At 39.6% G+C, this 20,596-nt stretch overlaps 1 protein-coding gene across 1 annotated transcript in view; it reads left to right on the top strand.

Annotated features, from left to right (window-relative positions):
* The window catches only part of Unc5d (unc-5 netrin receptor D), a 260,172-nt gene that overhangs the window by 220,591 nt on the left and 18,985 nt on the right, over positions 1 to 20,596 (top strand). The window contains exons 13-14 of the mRNA XM_023722024.1: positions 6,847 to 6,996; positions 14,187 to 14,351. Of these exons, the coding sequence (XP_023577792.1) occupies positions 6,847 to 6,996; positions 14,187 to 14,351 (315 nt within the window). The remainder of the gene's footprint in view (positions 1 to 6,846; positions 6,997 to 14,186; positions 14,352 to 20,596) is intronic.

Genomic DNA, 20,596 nt, shown 5'->3' with positions numbered 1-20,596 from the left:
AGTCTGAGCAAACTAGAATGGGCATGGAGGATTGTGGAGGATTTCCAATCTCTGGGAACATGGAGATAACCCCCTGCTCACCGATGTGACCATGCAGAGCTGTTCACACAGCTGCCATGAGACTCAGCCATGAGCCAACGTAGAAGTGCTTTCAATGGTATTCTCACTCTGACGCAAATAGCAGGAAAGATAGACACTGGCTTAAAGAGGCTACCCTCAGTGACCTTGGGTCATCTATTTTCCTTCTTGTTGATGCTATCAGATTCTGCAACAGCTGGACTGTTCAAATATAAGATGTGACCCCCAAAGTAGTGAATGTTTACATTTAAAAAAACATATCACAACAATGAAACACATCATCATTAACCCTCTCAAAATGTTCCTCCTCATTTTGAATACACTTGTTCCATTGTTCTGGCCACCTCCTGAAACAGTGCTGGAAATCCTCTTTCATGTGTGTTTTTATGAGGCATGATCAAAAATATAGTTGAGTGCCTCTGAACAAAAAGGTAGCCTCATAAAAACATGGCAGTGTGTTCCTGGCGCCTTGCTCCTGAGCTCCAGCACCACGCAGCTTCTAACTCTTCCCTGAAGTCAAAATTATGATGAAAGGTAAGTTTTTTGAATTAATTCAAAATGTCAGAGCAGCCAGGACAGTATAATAAAGACACTCATAAGGAAGACTTTCAGAACTGCTTCAGAGAGTGGCCAAGAAGAATGCGATGACAGTGTTCAAAGTGCAGGAGTATATGGGGGTGGGAGTTAATGGTAATGTTTCTTTTGTGTAAGAATTTTTGAATTTAAACTTCCACTATATATTTGATCACCCCCCACATGCACTGCCCAAGAAGTCATGGCCACAAGGCCCCAAGTGTAGTTGTCCAAGCCACTATCTGTCTTATTGGTGCTCTTCTTACTCACTGTTACACAAACTGTCAGTCTCCTTGTAATTTAATCTATGTGACTTCATTTCATTGTTGAGGTATGTCTTAAATTAGCAAAACTTATAACTTTGCTTTAGAAAAATATTTTTCAATGGCAATACCTTAGAACCCCATTCACCATAATGTATTCATCCCTGGTGATTCTTTGTCTCTCCTATTATGTCAGCTAAATTTGACTTTAAAGTCCCCTTTGATCGCACTTGTTATTGTCAGGATGAATGTGACAGCTGTCACGAGCAGCAAAGACCAGACTTCCCCTCTGGGGTTCAGTGGGGCCATCAACCTTGGTTGAATAACTTTTTGATTTATAAATAGCTTAAAACAAAATGATGGTACCTTTTTGTGAACAGAGTCTTCTTAGTCCACTTACTTCCTAGTCATAGAATCTGGTTTTTGTGTCTGAAATTATTTTCTCTCTTGGATTTTTACCTTGGTAAGCAAATGTGCACAGGACCATCAGCATTAATTCACTATGATCACCTCAATATCTTAAATCATCTGCATTACATATTTATGGTTTTATATATAGTATTTATTAGTGCGAGAACTAATATACCTACCAATCCATTAAAACTTTAAGAAAGCATCAGCAACAATTCACCTTTTGAAACTTTTAAAAGACTTCACAGCTAATATCAACTCCCCCAACTCAGGGGCATGAGCTGAATATACTGCATACAAGGTAGCATATGTTCTGAAACCCTCACAGCACCTGTCTTTGTCAAAATTAGCATGGACTTCATCACAAAGCATTTCTGCTGAAGTTGTGCATCTTAGAATTTTCTGTAATTATCACTAAAAGGAAATGTGCATCACGATTAGCAAGCCAGTGCAGACATAGTTTTGACAGCTGCTGTATTCACTGCAAATCAATAAGAAATGGTAGCACATGACACCTAGCTGGGCTTTGCTCCCAAGCAGGAGGCAACTGCGGGGGAAGGGCACAGCTACACCCCACATTTCATTCACATCTTGGGAAATTATGTCACGTAGAACACTGAAATGCCTCTCCTACCTCTGCAAAACCTTGCATGAGAAACCACTCTGCCTATCCAAACTCAAATCTTTCTAAGAGATCACAACAAAGCTGGAGCCAGCAAACAACTTGGCCCCGCCAAAGACTCCTCCCTTAAAAGAATGATAGGAACTAGGTAGGACAGTATTTGATTCAAAGGAAAATTCAGGTGACTCTCAGACCTCACGCTTGGGGTGATCTGTACATCCTAGTGGCTCCAGGGCTTCCCTAGCCCTCCTCCAAGGCCTCTCAGCTTTTCATGTGTTCTGAAGTAGCCTAGCTGAGGAACAGTAACTGTGTCTTCAAACAACAAAGACAATATACTTTATTTACCTGGAAAAGACACAATTAATAGAGGATCAGCTTTTTCTGGAGATTTGTTCTAAGTACATCTCTTTCTATGTGGAAAACAAAGGCAACTCAGATAGAGATATGTTACTAAAAAATGACAACATCATCTGCCAGAAGATGAGGTAAGGATGGGAAAGCAACGCTCATGCAACCTCTTGTCCCCTGCTTTGGTTTCTAGGACAGTGAGAGGAGCCATTGGGGGTCTGTGTGCTTGCCATTGCTTCCATTGGTGAATTTAAACGAAGGCTGAGGGTTGGTGATTTATTTCCAAAGCCATCCCATTTTAAGACTTGGTTTTTCTTTATTGAGTTGTGTTACACATGGACGCACACATATAGCTTAAACAAACCTTGACATGGGACAAGTAAGGAATTAAGCACTTGCCCTTTGTTATCTTAGAAAGACAAAGAGAACAGTCGGTCTTTTTTCCTTCTCTCCATGGCTCCCAGCGCTGCTCTTCAGTATTTCTCTGTACTCATTACTTCCTTGGCATTAATGTGGATTTAGAATCTAATTTTAAAGGATTTCCTCCAGATGTAGCCCTTGTGTTTATCAATAATGCAACCTTGGGAAATATTGTTCATGTAAAGCATTAAAAGGAAAACACCACAACATAATCTGTGTGTGTGTGTGTGCCTAAGTTCAAACAGTTTTGTCTCATAAATATGTAAATTTGGCCTGCATGTTTTGGTATCCCCAAAGCACACCTGAACATTGCTGCCTGTCTCATTATATCAACATAAAGAGCTCAGTGAGGCAGAAAGAAGGCCAGGTTTTTCCTGGCCACAGCTTCCAGAACTTACAACACCTAAAGTGAAATGAAGTAACAGAGAGCCGAGGAGACCACGGTGTGGAACCCTAAGCTTTTATATATGAGAACAAACAAGATCCTCTTTTCTGGATTCCTTAACACAGGAATCATTGAAGCAGTTGACTTACCTGGAATATAAGTGGCAGAAAGGAAACCCCACGTGACTCTCAGACCTCCTGCTTGGGGTGATCTGTACATTTGAGTGGTTCTAAATCCACCCAGCAGAGCTATTTGTATCACTGATTCCCAAGCATAGCTAGGCATCAGGATCATCTGAGAACCACCTAAAGTACAAATGTCAGCAGCCATGATGGTACACATCTATGATCCTGGCACTCTGGGAGGCAGGGTGGCAAGGAGGAAGGCAAGTTCACACCCAGCTGGGGCAAGTTAACAACTTGATGAAAGCCTGTCTCAAAATAAATATGAAAAATAAAAAGGCCTGGAGATGTAGCACATTGTGAGAGCTCTGGGTTCAATCTATGTATAGCAAATCGTAATGAAAAGAATGCAGATGTTCAGGCCCAGAGAATACAGTTGATCTAAGAGCAAGAGTGGAAGTCTGTGTTAAATATGGTCATTCTTCTCAGAGAATGTTTTAGTTCTACTCAGGAGATTATTTCTTCAATACTAAAGCCAACTATCTCTTTATAAATAGATAAATATAGTGATTAGTACATTATTGGCTTTTTCATTTTAACAATTGTTTTGTTACAGAATTACTATAATTGCTTAATATTTTGTGTGAGAGTATATGATACTATTAATTCTACATAGTTGGTTCAGTATGTACAGACTAAAGTAATAGCCAAATAATATGAAAACTATATTATGGTTGTCTTTAATTTGGAGGCCTAGAGCAGAAGGTTTTAAACGTAACCTTTTACTCTGTAGCAGATGTAAGGAAATATTCATTTTTCAAATTTCTGATATTCTTCACCATGCATTTCAAGGACTGTTTAGATAGTATCTGTACAAAAAATAATAATAAAATCTTTTGGGGGCTGTGTAGATAGCTCAGTGGAATAAGTGCTTGCCTGGCAAGTGCAAGGTCTTAAGTTCAATCCCTGGCACCACAAAAATTAAAAAAAAAAAAAATACTACTAATAATAGATAGTATATGTAACTCCACAGCAAACATATATTAATTCATGTAAGTCTTAATACTAAATTATTTGTGGAACAGAGTTAATAGTGTGGCCCTCTCAGGACTCTGTAAAGAAGCATCAAGCGTAGTGTACGAGAAGGCCAGGGAATCTAACAGCCAATGACAACAGACTGTGGTGAAGCTGCTCAGCTCTAGTCTTCATCCTGTTATCAACCATGCAACTTTAGTGAAATGACAACTTTAGAGAAGGCTCTATATCTTCCGTAAACCAGGACCGAGTGATGTAAATCTCCATTAAGTTCCCCTGTAATATGATCATTCTGCATAATTTCTAAATATTAAAACAGTCTAGTGCTCCATGAGGTAACGCACAGTCTCCAGTGAGCCACTGCATCTCCCTTGATTTTTGCTTTTCTTAGAGGATTTCAGCAAGTTAGACTGAAAGAAAAGGAGTGTCCTTCAGAGAGCCTAGTTCAGAGCACCCTTAGAGTCAACATCGTTCTCATACAATGGCCTTGATATGGTCTTAATAAGCATGTTTCTTATAACTGTTTCTAACCTTGCACTAGAATTGCAAAACAGATAATATATGATCATGCTAATTACTTTGCTTGGGTAGGAATAAACCCGGGTAAGCAAACAAGGCCTAAAGAAAATAAGTAATTTGTCTAAGACCACACAGAAGTGTGACTGGAATTTTGAGCTTTCATCTTTCACTTAGGAGAACTCTTTTGACTACCTGTAGCCCCAGGAGATCATCGTATACCTTACAACCTGAGCAACATGTTAACTTTAAAATAAAATACAAGGCCTTCAGCATAACAAGCAAGAATTGGTAATGTGGGCTCTGACATTCATGTACATTGTTTTCAGCCATGCTCCTGTCACCCTAACTTCCTGTCCTATCTAAGTCTGATCACTGTTCCTCTGTAGGCCCCGTTTACTGACTGTGGTACTCCCTCCTCCCTTCTAAGTGGCGTGTCCTACACCTACTAAAGGTTCAGTGTGAATGCCACTTCTGTTATTGCTACCTGCTCCATTATTACCACCTTCTGTACTCAGAAATCAGTTGAATAGTTACTCTAACTGGCATATAAGAGTCAGATAGGAAAACTCAAGTGACTCTCTTGGGGTGATATAGGCATGCAGGTGGTTGAGAAGTCAGGTAGAGGTTTGTGTGTTACTGACTCCGTGTCGAGGCCAGGCACCAGAATCCTCTCACCTAAGGGTCCTAAGAACTGTTCTTCCCACTAGAGAGACCAAAGAGCTGGAGAAAATAGATTGAAACTCAATCATTTCTTCTTTAAAAAATATACTAGCATCTATTAACATATTAACAGTCGATATGTTCTTGAAGAATAAAAATGAGACACATTGTTGATGCCGTATGTATATATAATAATTCAATAAGCTGCTTTTACTCATAAATAATTGATATTCAAATTTTATTGTATTGATAAATTTATTTGCCTTACTTCTTACAACCTTTCTTGGAAGATGATAGGGCATAATGGCTTTGTACAGTTTCATTTCTCCCAGGTCTGCAAGAACATAGTCAATTAATGGTGGGGTTTTGTTTTGTTTTGTTTTCTTGTGGTAGCAGAGATTGAACTAAGGACCTTGAGCTTGCCAGGCAAGCGCTTATACTACTGAGCTATCTCCCTGACCAAATTAATGATGATTTTTCAATGTAGTAAGGTAAATCTTTTATCTCCAGTCATGTGAAAAGTTTTATCTTCACAGTGGCTTATTATTTTACAGAACACATATGTATTCTGTTAGTTTATTTGTGCTATCATCTCTTCAATATAATTTTTTTTTTTTTTTTTTTTTTTTTTGGTGGAACCAGGAATTGAACTCAGGCCCTTGCGCTTGCCAGGGAAGCACTTATTCCACTGAGCCATCTCCCCAGCCCTATAATTTTAAACATAAGTTTAAAACCAAATAAATATTTACTCAATAGGATGTATGTAGGTTTTATTTGTATTACATATAAAGATTCAGTGAAAAATGAGTTTTTAACCTCAGTAACTTAATTTTTCCCCCAAACTAAAGCACATGATAAAAGCTTATTTTTTCTTGGCCTTTGGCATTGTAACTTTTATGAATGTTGCCACAAATAAACATGCACTCTGAAACATCTATTTTGAGCCCCTCAAAAAAAAAAACCACCTGTAATGCCTGTGTTACTGGAGACTAATTGGACAGAGTGGCAAGGGATGTGTTTAACTTTATTGTGAAATAGGATTATGCAGGAGCGCAAGTACTTCCATGGATGATAGGTGCGTCAGAATGATTTGTGCACTCACAGAGACCTGGGAGGCTTACGGTTTTATTGGGTCCAGAAGAGGTCTTTTAGCTTTAGAGGAACCCACTTACTGAAGCCTGAGCATCCCACACAAAGAATTGTCTCTCACTGACCAATTCGTATTGCTCAGCAGCTTTCAGTCCTTCATTGTGAACTTCCTAGGAATGTGGAGATTGAAAACAAGTATTTTTCTATTATGCTTTTGGTCCATCGATGGGAGTCATATGTAGTGAGTGTCCGTACCCATAAAAGGAAGCTCAGAGATGCCAGTGCTTCACTGCTGTTCCTCTGGTCGTTTATCTCCTGCAGGAAGTGGTTTCAGATGAAAGGCATCAAGGTGGACAGCTACTAGAGGAACCAAAGTTGCTGCACTTCAAAGGAAACACCTTCAGTCTCCAGATCTCTGTCCTTGACATCCCTCCGTTCCTCTGGAGAATCAAACCATTCACTGCATGCCAGGTACTGGCCAAATGGGCTTTCCCAGAAACCATGTGCTCTAGCGTGAGAAAATGTCAGACACCCTAGTGAGAGTCCTCTTGCTGTTCTAGTACTTTAAAGTATGGATTTCATTGCAAAATTGTCCCATGGTTGTAGTCTTCATAGCTACACAGAAGGATTTAACTGTATTGTCATAAATGCACAGTTTATATCAGGTGGGAAGGAAGGGGCTCTCATGCCATGTCCTGTTGTGTCTCTTCCTGTTCTTTGAATTGGTGCTCCATGTAAGTCAAAGATGGCAACTTACCAACTTGAGCAGGGTTTGTGTATTGCTTACAAAAATTAGCTATGAGAATTTCCCTTTTCACATTCAGCAGCGAGGGTACTAGGTGTCAGTGACAGACTTTTTTAGGGCACAACTTTGAGTTGGAGCACAAAAGGTGCTGCTGTTTTTATATGAAGTGCTTGCCTCCGAGGGGATTGAGCCAGTTCAGAGACATTCCAACTTGAAAGGGAAAGGTAGAGTGATGCTTCTTGGAGTCATTTGGCAAATACTAAAATATTTATATATTAGTGCCCATATGTCACTTAATTGAGTTTTTAAATACTGCAAGATGATTCACAATTTTTTTAAGATGATTTTAGGGAATTTGAATGTATGCTTAGCATGAAAAGATTTCTTCCAAATGTGATACTCCTCCATAAGACTATGAAAATTCCCATAAGCTGTTGGATAGGCAATCATATTTTCTATTTTATTTCTTTCTGGCTCTTTTTTTATTTTTTGTTGGGGGGTAATTTGGGAGTTTTATTGTTTTTTTAGTTTAGTTTTTTTTTTTTTCTTTTTTCTGTACTGGGGATTAGACTTAAGGGTATGCTGCCATTGAGACACGTACCACATGCCCTGCCCTTTTTAACAGGATGTTACCAAGTTGCCCTAATGGGGCTCAAACATTTGGCCCTCTGGCCTGCACCTCCCTCTGTTCTGGAATTGCAGGCACACACCACCATGCTTCTGTCCACTATAGTTTCATAAGCCAGGGGGCTCACCTGAGCTTCAAGCAATAGGAGTTTCCCTAGACCTAGAAAAGCTTCTGGAGGACTCACTTTAGTCTGAAATTAAGGCATGTTTTCAAGGCCATCAGCATAACACACAGACCACTGTGGTGATGGTTAGCCTTTCCATCCTTGCAGATTCATTTTTTAAAATGATATGCAAGTTTCCAGCTTTCAGAATGGTAATGAGCCAATTCACAAAGAAGAAACTTTGCTGTAATAGAAAAAAGCTCAACCATCAAACCTTCAACTTCAAATCATTTCAAATGGGACAAGGGTACCCTTCCTATTTCCAAGTTCACATTATTGGGACAGTACAATTTTAGTGCATTCAAAGTAATATAAATATCTGTCATGGCCACAAACAATTTGTGTATGTGTGTGCTCATGCACGTACATGTGTGTTTAACACATTCAGCACATTTCCTTGTGAAGAGTGATCTTCTATGAATAAATGTATTCCTAATGATATTGAAGACCTAGGTGTCTTTCTTTTACAGTAAGCATTACTCAATTCTCTAGCCCAAATTGAACTTCAGAGCTTATTATTAAAACAAGTCTTGATAGTCATGCAAATTCCTATGTATTAATCTTTATAGGATATAAGGGTCTCCTTTCATTGGATCTAATATGAGTGACTCAGTCCATAGTAACTATTAAGTTTAATGCTTGAACATAAAACATCAGATGGGAGAGCCAGGGGCAGAGGAGGCTGAGAGAGCTCAGCAGATGCACCAGGGTCAGCCAAAGCCAAAGTGTGTTAACTCACGAGGAGACCCAGTGAGCTTCACTGCTGGGTTGATTTGGATTGCTCGGAGGTTGTGAACATGTATAAATATTTGCCTTTTGTAATTGAGCATAATTTGAAAGAGTCCTAGAAGGCTGAGAAACAATTTAATTTTCTCAGCATCAGGAGGCTTGCCACTGAGTTTTCATTTCTACTTCATTTTTCTTACCCAAAGTGGCCTTCCACTGCATCCCTCCTCCCCCGTCATCCCTTCCCACCAATCTCCTTGCCTCTGCTATCACTGATACTCATCAGTCTGTGAGGATGCATTTGACATTTGGTTTAATGGCCATGCAAGTATTCGGGGAGCATTTGCATTCAGCCTGCTTGCTCTTCCTACACAACATCCTGTGCACTGACAAACTTAGTGTGGACAGCCGAGAATGGGTTGTCATTGAGGCTCAGTGGTTAGGAACTGACAGAGATATTTTTCATGGTATCCCAGAGAAATATTGTAGAGGCAGCACATCACACTCTTCCTGACACCATGTGTAGGTCTCTCTTTCAACTGGTAAATCACCCTGCAATCTCTCAACTCAAAAGATGAAAAATCTCTGGTACCATTGTCTTCTTTCCCTGTTGCTAACTTCAGATTGAGATTCTAGAAATTGATGTACTGCAATTAGGTACCAAACTCGACTTGCTCATGACATCATCCTGCTTTCTCCTGGGAACTCGGGCTTGGGAGAGACTCAGTGAATGCACAGAATATTTGCTGTCTGCCAGACACCAACAAGCTAGTGAGACATGGATTTAGACTAGCGTGAGCTCACACTGTGCCCTGAGCTAAGTGATGAGGATCTATATATAAAAGGACCACATAAAGTTGAAATCTCATTGGTTAGTTTCTTGGAGTCCTGCAGCTATGTGATGCTACTGCCTTTTGTGCATTTGGCACCAGGCCCAGCTGTGGGAGTTCTTTGGAGATCTGGGTGCCTGACACCCATAAACCTGGTGGGAAGCAAAACTGGGGGCCTCAGTGCTTGTCCCCACTCACAGAAATGAATGCCTGCTAGCTTTCCATTCAGGCTTTGGGATGTTAGCACTGGCAGGAGGGCGGCATCAGCCTCCCGCTGCTGTCTGGCCCCAGGGGTTCACAACCCTCTTCAGGAGGTAAATGCTCTGCCCTATGTAGGTTACTGGGACCTCAGAGCTACATAATCATGGCTTGCTTTATTTCTTGCTGCCTGTGGCATGGGGAAGCTGTCATAAACAGTATACAATCAATTATTTATTTTTAAAAATCCAACCAAACAAAGTCAGGTTGTCACTTTGCTGAGATAAAAGCAGCTGTCTTTTCCGCATGCTATGTATATTGGAGAACTCAGTGTGTGTCTCCTGCTAGGATGTGATTTACATTCTCCCCATCTGCTAGAAACCTAATTATAATTGGAATCAAAATGAAAACATCTCTGGAATTCTTTAAACACCCATAACTTCGCTACACTTTGTCCTCTCTATTGGTTCCTGCATAATATCCCTCAGCTCAGTAAGTGCTGTGGTGAATTTGTTTTTGTTTTCTAGGGTTCCTTTTATTCTTATTTTTTAGTAAGTAAAAGCAAAGAGTTTTGTCCTGAAAACACACAATCACAGGGCTTCTAATTCTATTATTTTAAAATATTTTTTGAGTACCATTGATAGTTGTTACTCAGGTTAACAAGAAAAAAATACTCCTTTGATACCATCTTAAAATCAGTTTTTTTAAAAAGGCTTTTGTTATGTGCACTGGCACACAAAGGGAAAAGGACAGAGGGTGAGAGAGGGAGAGATGATGGGAGGGAGGAAGGGAGAGCGAGGGAGCAGGTTGGCACAGCACTGGTTCTCGTATCCTTCTAAAGGAACGATTCTCTCACAGTAGCCATTGCTCTCTTTTCTTCCATTGTTTTCAGGAGAAAATATAGGAAATTTACCAAACGATACTCTAGAAAACACTTTGAAATAAATGGTCAGTGTTACTTTTTTAGAAAGTTACACAAGACTAAGGATTAAAATCTGCTGCAGAAAATGTAGGCTTCTTACAACCTGGACCATGAGCATGGCTCTTCCTAGCCCTGAAGTCCAGTATTTACATTATACTGCACTGTCTTAAATTTTGGTTGTGGATAAAAGAAACTTCCTTGATCAGCTAAAAGCAGATCCATGGCAGACCCCTGAGGTTTATTTACTTTCATTAAGGGGATGGTACAAAGTGATGCTATACAAATGTTCTGATTTGGAGAACAGAGACTGTTCCATAGCTGAGAAGAGTAAGAGGGAGACAGCAAGCAAAGGACAGGCACAATCTCAAGGGAGGCCTTAGAGAACCAGGCAGGACGCTGTGTTTAGCATGGCAGGCAGCAGGAGACACTGTCCTTTGCCAGTGAATTGCGGTAGCAGAGTTCTGATGTCATTTGATCATGTGAGTTGTCTCCCACCCATGACTGAGGTAAAAGTGAGACTGTAACACTATCCTCTGAAAAATAGAAATCAAGTGCTTTCTGCTCCTCTTTCCTATCAAGACTCAAAGTTCCCATTAGTTTTATCCAGTAGAGACTAAAAACCGGTGATTAGAGGACTCCTAGTGTGGCAGTGCACATCTGTAATCCTAGCACTGTGTAAGGATGTGGGGAGAGATCACAAGTTCAACCCCAGCCTTGGCAACTTAGCAAGACCTTGTCTCGGAATAAAGAAATAAGAGACAAATGACTGGCAATGTTGCTTAGTATAAAGATGCTGGGTTTAGGTCTCAGTATGGAAGGCAAAATGAAACAGATAAACTTGCCAGAGATATAAAGGCCAAATGAAATTATGATGAGTGCTGAGAGGTGTAATGGCGGGCCTTGAAGACAAAGAGGTACATGCAGAGAGGTAGTTTGTAGCTCCCTCTGTAGAGAGATGGCAGGTGGGCATGTGTGAGCAGATGGCAACTTGACGAGTTCAGTAAGCAGAGAGAGAAATGAAGGGTTTGAATTCCGAAGTAAAAGTTCCTCATGGGTTTCAAAATGGAAGACGACTCAGGAGGAGAAACGAGAAAGAATCAGCTTAGATAAAAGGGAAAAGGGCAGGATTTTTCTGTATAAATTAGGATGAAGAAAAAATATATCTGTGAGTGTTGTAGGGAAAATGCCTCTCTCTACTGCTCACTGAGAAGCTCTGCCAATCAGAGATGCCTTCTACTGTGGCATGTTCTGCCAGGAAGAGAAGGGAAATGACCACACATGAAAGTCTCTGTTGAAAACAAGGAGAAACCAAAAACTTCATGGAGATTACTGCCTTGCTGGTGATACCAACAACTTTTTATTCTGCCAAAATAGCCCCGTGACAGTCCTAGATGTCAGTTCTGTGAGCCCCACCAGTATCATCTTTCCAGGTTACCTACTTTGCAATTTAAGAGAACTTCTCAGAGCCACTAGAATTTCAAGAAAGAATTGTTTTGCTCAACATTACAGAAAGCATTCAAGACTTTTCAACCTAAGACATATTTAATTCGGGGATTTATGTGTTTCTGTAACCAGTGAAGAACCCAGCTTCAATGTTAGAGGAAGCCGGTAATGATATCAGAAGGAAACCAACAGGATCCAGGATTTCATGAAACTACCCCACCACCAAAAGAGATGAGTCTCAGGGGAACAACCAGAGGCCCCTGCCTACCTTGCAAGTGCTGCCATGTTATGCCTTTAAGGTTGGCCACCTCTGTCACCAGGAAGCTTCATGCCCCTGCTTCATCTTACCCCCAGCACGACTGCCTCCCATTAGCAATATAGAAATATGAGCTACTGTTAGCAATGGAAGCTATAAAGTAAATTTCAGGCTTCTAGCCCCTGCCACCTGAGACAGTAATTGTCTGCATCTTGCACGGGAATGAAGTCAATAAAATGCGATAAATTGTCACAGTTGTGTGCTTTCTGAGTTCTTGTCTTTACTTCTTGAGAAGAATCTCCATTGCTTTTCTTCTGGTTCAGTATTAAGAATAAAGACAAAAAAAGAAAAAAAAAAAAAAAGGGTAAAGACCACAAATAAAACTCGCAAAATTCTTATATCCAATACTAAGATGTATGGCAAGAGTGAATGTTTGATTTTCTTTCCCCATTCCCCATAGAGCTCGCTCTTCCTTTTTTAAGTGTATAGTGATCTAAAATTTATCTTTCCTTGCTTGGTCCCCAGCAAAGAAAATCAGGATCTGTATAGTTTCTTAAAGAGAAAATTAGATATATTATATAAGCCCATGTGTACAATAGAGCCCAAGAATACCTGAATGAATCGTAGTGCCCCAAAGTGAGGAGAATGAATTTTAATTGACTGCTGGTCTTATAACACCCAGCAGATACATCAGCAGTCATTCTTCATAGTCTCAAGCTTCCAGACTTGATATGCCTCTGAGTACCTTCCAGTTTTAGTGTTGCGAGTAGACAATGCTAGGGTTGAGTATGGCCTGATGTCGGGTATCCATGGTCATTGCCATTGACCCCAGCCTTGTTTGAGCAAGAAGAGGCTTTTGATTACATGAAAACATTAAAAGACATATTATAAAGCAAGAAGCCTGAACACAGTCCTATTGGTAGTATGTACTGGGTGGTGTTAAGAAATCATTTTCATCCTCATTTAGTAAAAATTACTTTGCCCATTCAATTGTCTATAAGTCCCTTGAGAGCAGGAACCAAACCTAAATAGTTATTATTTCTCATTGTTTATCTAATAGTATGTCCAACCATTAGCCATTAGCAAGCTTTCCTCATTCCCCATAGAGCTCGCTATAGGGAATTATAAATAATTGTGGAGTTGATGAATTGAACAAAACAGAAAATTGGCAAACTACAGCACTCTGGAGTAGCGCAATATTTGTGTTTTCCTCTCTTGGCTTTGTGTTCATATGTGTTATTTTGCAGTAGGTATTTATTTTTATGCTAGATATTTTGGCAATTCTGTGTTCCCATACAATACTACATGAGTCTATAACGCAAGAACCAGATTCTGATCAGTCTGTTCTTTAAAACAAATTTAAATCAGAAGATGTCATCTTACCCTGGGCTTATGTAGAAGGATAAATTACAAGTGTCCTCTAGGAGAATAATTTTTTGTGGAAAAATGATAAATTTCATTGGTATTCTTTCTAATTGTATATGTCATAGAGTGAAATCTGAGCTCTTGCAGTGTGGTTTTGAATGCAAATGTTATCAATTGGAATTGACATTAATTATTTTTGTGCTGCCTGGCATATGCTGGAACATTATTTCTACAATAATCCCATCAAAGTTGCTTAGACAGTTGTCGCTGCTGTGAGCCCTGTCATCATCACCATAATTATTGCTGTGGAGCATCTTCTGGTCTCCGTTTATCTCAGCTGGGCTCTGCACCCAATGCCCCTGTTTGTGCTCCATCTCCCCTGTAGGAAGTCCCGTTCTCTCGCGTGTGGTGCAGTAACCGGCAGCCCCTGCACTGTGCCTTTTCCCTGGAGCGCTACACGCCCACCACCACCCAGCTGTCCTGCAAAATCTGCATCCGGCAGCTCAAAGGCCATGAACAGATCCTCCAAGTGCAGACATCCATCCTAGAGGTGAGTCCTGGAGGTACCAGCTCCTGATTCCCTTTTAAAGCACAGTAAGAATACTAGCACTGTGCCTATGTAGCTGTGCTCTTCAAAGGCTGAAAAACTTCAACATACACAAACTTTTTATCCTCATTATTGATAAAGGAAAATAAACACTCACATGCTGAGGGGTTAATTGTGCTCCCCACTGGGTAGGAAAATTTAACCTATAGGTTAAATTTAAGTGTAGGCTGTGGGGAGTGACTTTTGGGGGAAGGATATAGTATAGGACTTTTCTTGCACAAAACCATAAGCAGATTCATAGTGCGTCGAAAGCTTGGAAGGCCAGCTGAGATGCGTTACAGGCTGGGTCTAGATAGTACAGGTGAGATACATACTGTAGCTTCTTAGGTAGATCACGATCACCACTGGGCTGTTTTAAGCTTGTTACAATTATTTTTTTCTAGAAGTCACTTGCCTTATATGTATTTCATCCTTGGAACCTCAAGAGTCTGTTGTCCTTGGAGGATATGCATATCCTATAGGCCAATGGTTTTATATGTCCAGATATCCTCTGAACCTTGGTTAATCAGTGGAATAATACAGCTGGTACCTAGTATCCATGGTTTTTGCATCTATGGATTCAATCAGCATAGATTAAAAATATTCTGAAAACAAAATTTATACCTGTACTGAATATGTAGACTTTATTCCAGTCATAATTTCCTAAACAATACAATGATTTGTATAGGTTGATATTAGGAATTCTAATCTAGAAATGATGTGAAATATACAGAAGGATGTACATTGGTTACATGTGACAATGATGCAGTCTTTATAAGAAGACTTCAGCCTCCTCAGATTTTGGTATTTAGGTAGCTTCTAGACGTTCCTATTCCAGAAATGAGAGAACAGGGTAAGATAGAGTAGAAGTGAGTCTCATCCTGCAAGGTAAGGTATTGGAATTAGAAAGAGTAGAGGGATCTTGCCTGATGAATATCACTGCAAAAGGCAGAGTTAAAAGGGGAATCAAAGGAGAATTTACTTGGGTGATATTGCAAGAGGATCCTGATAACTGTAGTTGCTATTATTTGGCCGAAACCGCTGAATGACTTTGTGTCTTTACACTTGAGCTCACACAAAAAGATGATTCCCATCTCAAATGTTAGGGTCCAAGGGGGAGAGCAGCAGACGATCTGATGCCTTTGCTTCTCAGTCTCAAGGTAATTCCTGACTATTATAGAAAAAGACATATTTCACTGTTCTCCTGTATAGTTGATTGACTAATAAATATACAAATATAGATAAATGTATAAGTAAAACATATTTTGTAATTTCAGTTTGACAGAAGCTTTAGTACATTTATATACATACAACTTAATTTCACTTTTTTTTTTTTTTTTTTGCTTTGAAGGCTCATGGCCACATACCATTATGAATTATCTCCATTCTCATTATAATTCATTATGAAGACTGAGTACTACTAATTCCACAGATAGTTTTTCTGGGGAGTAGATAGCTTGCCAAAGGATTGTGCCTTCAAATTGATAGCTGTCTTCTCTGATATGTTTATCCATTCTTTGCATTCATTATTGCCAATTAGCATTTTATGCTAAGTGTTTTGATGGGGAAGGTATATCCGGAAACCTGGGTAGGATATTTTTAGAGACTTTCTTTAATAGTTCTGGCATATTTAACATAATACATTTCAAAGCAACATTAAAATTTAAGGAAGTTTTAAAATATAAACAAGAAGAAAATCACAAAAGACCTATTATTCAGAAGCAGTTGTGAAAAGGCAAAGGTTAGAGATGATTCTGAATCAGATTTCCTCAGATGCCCGTGACCAAGTCATGAAAAGAATTCCAGGCTTTATACATTTTGCTTTTTAAGGCATACATATGTTGGGGATCGACTTCTGCTATTTAGGATGTTCATGTAATGACATTTACTAAGGCTTGCCCATTCCAGTATTTTTTCTCCTTCCCAATATAAATTATTTGAAGTACAAGGAAGGAAATTTAGCAAGTAAACCCAATTCTGTCCCTTAGTCTCCAATTCCTCTGCTAATGCTACGTAAATTTAAAGCTACTTTGAAATGCCTTGAATTAGATGGTTTCACAGTGTCTTTCTACAAAACGAGAAGCAAATAGAACAATACTTAGATTTTCATTTCTGTGTGAGTCATGGAGGTCATAGGTTACTGCATTTTAGAAGTTTTTTAGCCCTTTGATCTTTCCAAGGACCACTTTATTAATTGCTTCAAGTGTTACTGCAGGAATTTGACCCAGTGTATATGAGTCCCTTTGTAATAAACTGCCTTCCTTAGACAAATCTCATTTGTTAACATTTTCTGTGTCAGAAAAAATCTAATAACCTTTGAAAGCCACTGTATTTCAGACACTACTTCATTTGCTTTCACCTCTGTTGTGTAATAATCACTACCTTGTGGGTTAAGTATTACTACAATTTTGCATGATATGAAATCTCAAAGAAGTCAACCTGTGGTCCAGAATCTTGGAGATAATGGGGTGATGGAGAGGTACTGTGTTCCTTCCGGGGCCCACACTAGATCAGCCTTTACTGTAGGCTTATCCACAGCACAAACCTGCTCTTAGGAGCCCACATGCTAGGGGCAGACCTCCTCACAACAGCAGTGTTGCCTTTGGGTTTGTACAAGAAGTAATATGAAAACTGAGAGGTCATTTCTTACAAAGAAAAAATGTAGGATGGGAGGGGAACATTTGTGTGATAGAGTAGAACAACCGTTCATTCTATGCAGAGCCTCAAGAACAGAATAAATACCCTACACAGGGATCTTATAAGAGCTTTTTTTTTTTTCATAATTTTATTGAGAAACAAATAGCAATGAGAGAGTTTCAAATCAAATTGGCAGGACAGTTTCAATAATTAACACATTGCATACATTCTTCCTAGTGGTTAATTGCTGTATAAGATGCAGACTTGTTATCCTATTTACAAACACCTTTAGAACAAATCCCTCTATTCATTAAGAGAATGTAACTATATATCTATCCTAGCCACTTTGAATACACAGATACAAAATGGACATTCATCTGTATCCCCTTTTTTTTTTTTAAGAGCTTGATTAAATGATCACCCAAAGGCCTCCCAGCTGTGGGACTGTATAACGCCTAGGAAAAGCATATGCCTAGCGATATGTGTGGGAACTGAAACTGCCCTCTGTTCTCTAAAGATTACCTGATTTTTACAATAAATGGTCCAGGCAAAATGGAGGACATAGAAAGTAGAGAGAAATGGCGATTCCTTGGGGAGCTGGGAGGGAACCCCCAAGAAATAGATCTCTGTCACTCAGTATGTTTGGCTTCCAAATCATTAGAAGCCATACCACCTGTCATAGTCACCAGGCTGGGAGAGAGTGTAGTTTTGTGACTTTTCTAAGTTAAATCCTAGTGTTTTATCTATTAAAATCAGGAACAATAACATGGAACTTTTGCAGCTTTCTACAGATGGCCTTGATATTTTTTTTTATTTTTCTTTTTTAATAACCATTCCCTTCAAACATGCCTGTACATTTAGGCTGAGAGATCCCACTCTGAATCTTACTTGAATGAATTATTTCAGTATTGCTGTTTCCTCTACTTAATAATGCAAACCTGAGTTGGGTGTGTATATGCATGAGGTTATAGAGCATCCTAAGTAGTCACCAACAAGGAAGTTTTTTTAATGTCTACATCAATACAGTGATTATCCTCACTAAAGGTATTTGCTCCTTTATGGTCAGCAACACATCTCATCCCTCAGGCCTCTTATCTAAGTGGATTTCCAAATAAATACAATTCTTAACACCTCCCTTAAAATTACAAATTACTTTAGTAAGCAAGAAAGTGGCTTTTTTTGCTCCTTAGAATTGCAAGTATTATTTGAATCTTCAGAAGAAATTAGTTCCTCTTAAATTTTTAAATTTTTCTTATTGGCACATGTAACCTTAAACTTAACATGATTGTGTTGTTGTCAGCTCATAGCCTGTAAAAACAGCAGCAGCAGCAGCCATCAAAACTGGAACAACATTTTTTTTAGCTAATACTAAGAGAGGAAGAATCCCTAAGTAATTTATTTCATCACTCCTTTTATTAGTATAATATTATGGAGGACTCTTTTTGGTAAAAATGACTTGAATGGGAATCTTGTACTTTACAGTTTTCCCTTGAAGCAATTCTCTTATCTTTCCTGCAAAAGTGGTAGAAGTTGGGGGATAATTTGTCTGTTATAAAACAGAATACTTGGATTCGCTCATTGATTTACAACTCCCTGAGCTAACCGGGGAGCAGCTGCTTATCTCAGATGTGCAGAGCATGGAAATCTACTGTTCTTCTGCATATTTAATTTAAACAATCAGAAAATGTGATGTATCTACAGGATTCTTATTACCTGGCCCAGCTGTCTTTTAGAATGCATCATAAATGTTACCTAAAGTGCTGTCCTTACGCGGACAAAATATTTAAATATGGAACCTTTAAAAGGGAAATTCGGCCTACTTATTAAAGTGTTCTAAATAGGAAAAAACACACATCTTAAGGTTCAGACTTGTATAATATTTTATGCACTTTTGAAGAAGACCACTGTCTCCAGCCTTTTCTGAAGACACCGTGCATGAAGGTGGTCTTTCTTCCAATAGAGGGGACACATTTTCGTAGACATTTCACAGGCACACGCGGGACTCCCACAGGCCCATGCTTTGCCTGCCACTCTTTGGCCCAGCCCTTTGCATTTTTCATTCCAAGCCAGCTTTTCTCAGGTTTAAATTCTTTGCTGCCATTTTTCCAATCGCAGTTGCTGTTAACTTGCTTAGATTTTTTCCCCCCTCTGTCTAGTTTCTGCCATACTCTCTTTAAGTCAAAAAATATATAAGGAAGCTATTCCTGCTTCATTTGCATTTTTAGAGGCTAAAAAAAATTTTACAAACCATGATAAAAATGATGTATCTCATAACCCATTTTTATGCAGTAAGAAGCTGAGTTGGTTTATTTTATAACCACCTGATATTTCAGAACAGGCCACTTTCCTTGGCATATGTCCCCACCCAGCCTATTTCTGCTTGATAGTTGCCTTCTGATCTTCAAGGCCAAATCAAATGCTTTCTTCATGTAGCTTTTGCTACCACAAATACCTGAAGTATAATGCTAATTCCACTCACAGAATGTTCTTTTTAAGCACCCTGCTTGCTGTCCTACACTTGAAACAGGGAAATGAGCACTGCTGCAGTAATTAGGGTGCCTGAACTCTATTCTAGTCATTGTTCTGGCTATGTCACAAGCTACTTGGGTGATTTTTACCAAATTTCCTAACCACTTTGGGGTCTATAAAAATATGCAAAAGGGCTGAGGCTGAGGGCTGCAGAGGTAGCTCAGTGGTCTAAGTGCCTGCCTCAGCAGGCACAAGGACCCAGCTTTGATCCCTGGTACCATATGCCATGCCGGCCCTGCCCCCTGGCTCACTGTGCATGCCGCTGAGATTGGGCATGGTGGCTCACCCCTCTAATCCCAGAACTGGGGAGGCTGAAACAGGAGGATCACTATGAGTCCAAGCTGCATAGTGAGACCCTGTAACAAATGCATACAGTTAAAAATAAAAAAGAAAAGAAACTTAAGCTGAGGTTATAGAGCATCCTAAGTAGTCACCAACAAGGAATTAGATCATCTTTATTCCTAAATGTGATTTTTTTTTCATGATTCATAAAACCATACATCATTTTGCTATGAGAATATGCTAACTGCAAATACTGGAAGAGTTTTTATAAGCATCGTTCTGTAATACACCAGGGAATAGAACTAAAACCAGCAAACACAATCTATTAAATATGATAATACATAATTTGGGTTACCAAGTGGAGGGTGTAATACAAAGCACGCCTTCAATGTATTGCATCACGAAGCTGTTCTTTCCCAGAACATCTGAGGCAGCCTCCCGGAAATGTTAGGTTAAATCACCATACTTCCAAAAGACTGCCTTCACAATGTAGCAGTGTGTACTAATTGCAAAAGCACCAGAACCAGTGCGGGTCATTACTAGAGTCTCTACTTCCTTCCACTGGGGATTTTGGGAGACTTCCCACACCTGCTGGATTCGTGAATCTGGGTGCTGGTAGGAGGCGCCATTGTTGTGACATCCAGAGTAGGCAGACCAGTGAGAGCTGGAGACATGGGACAGAAGGACAGCAACAGCTTTGGGTAGAACACCCATTAACTCATGAAGTGGAAGGAGGGCACAGCAGACAGGTCCCTAATGTG

This window comes from Octodon degus, unplaced genomic scaffold (assembly GCF_000260255.1).
Source record: "Octodon degus isolate 3935 unplaced genomic scaffold, OctDeg1.0 scaffold00088, whole genome shotgun sequence".
NCBI lineage: Eukaryota > Metazoa > Chordata > Mammalia > Rodentia > Octodontidae > Octodon > Octodon degus.
Note: the sequence above shows the minus strand (reverse complement) of the source record. Positions and strands in the feature narration are given on the sequence as shown.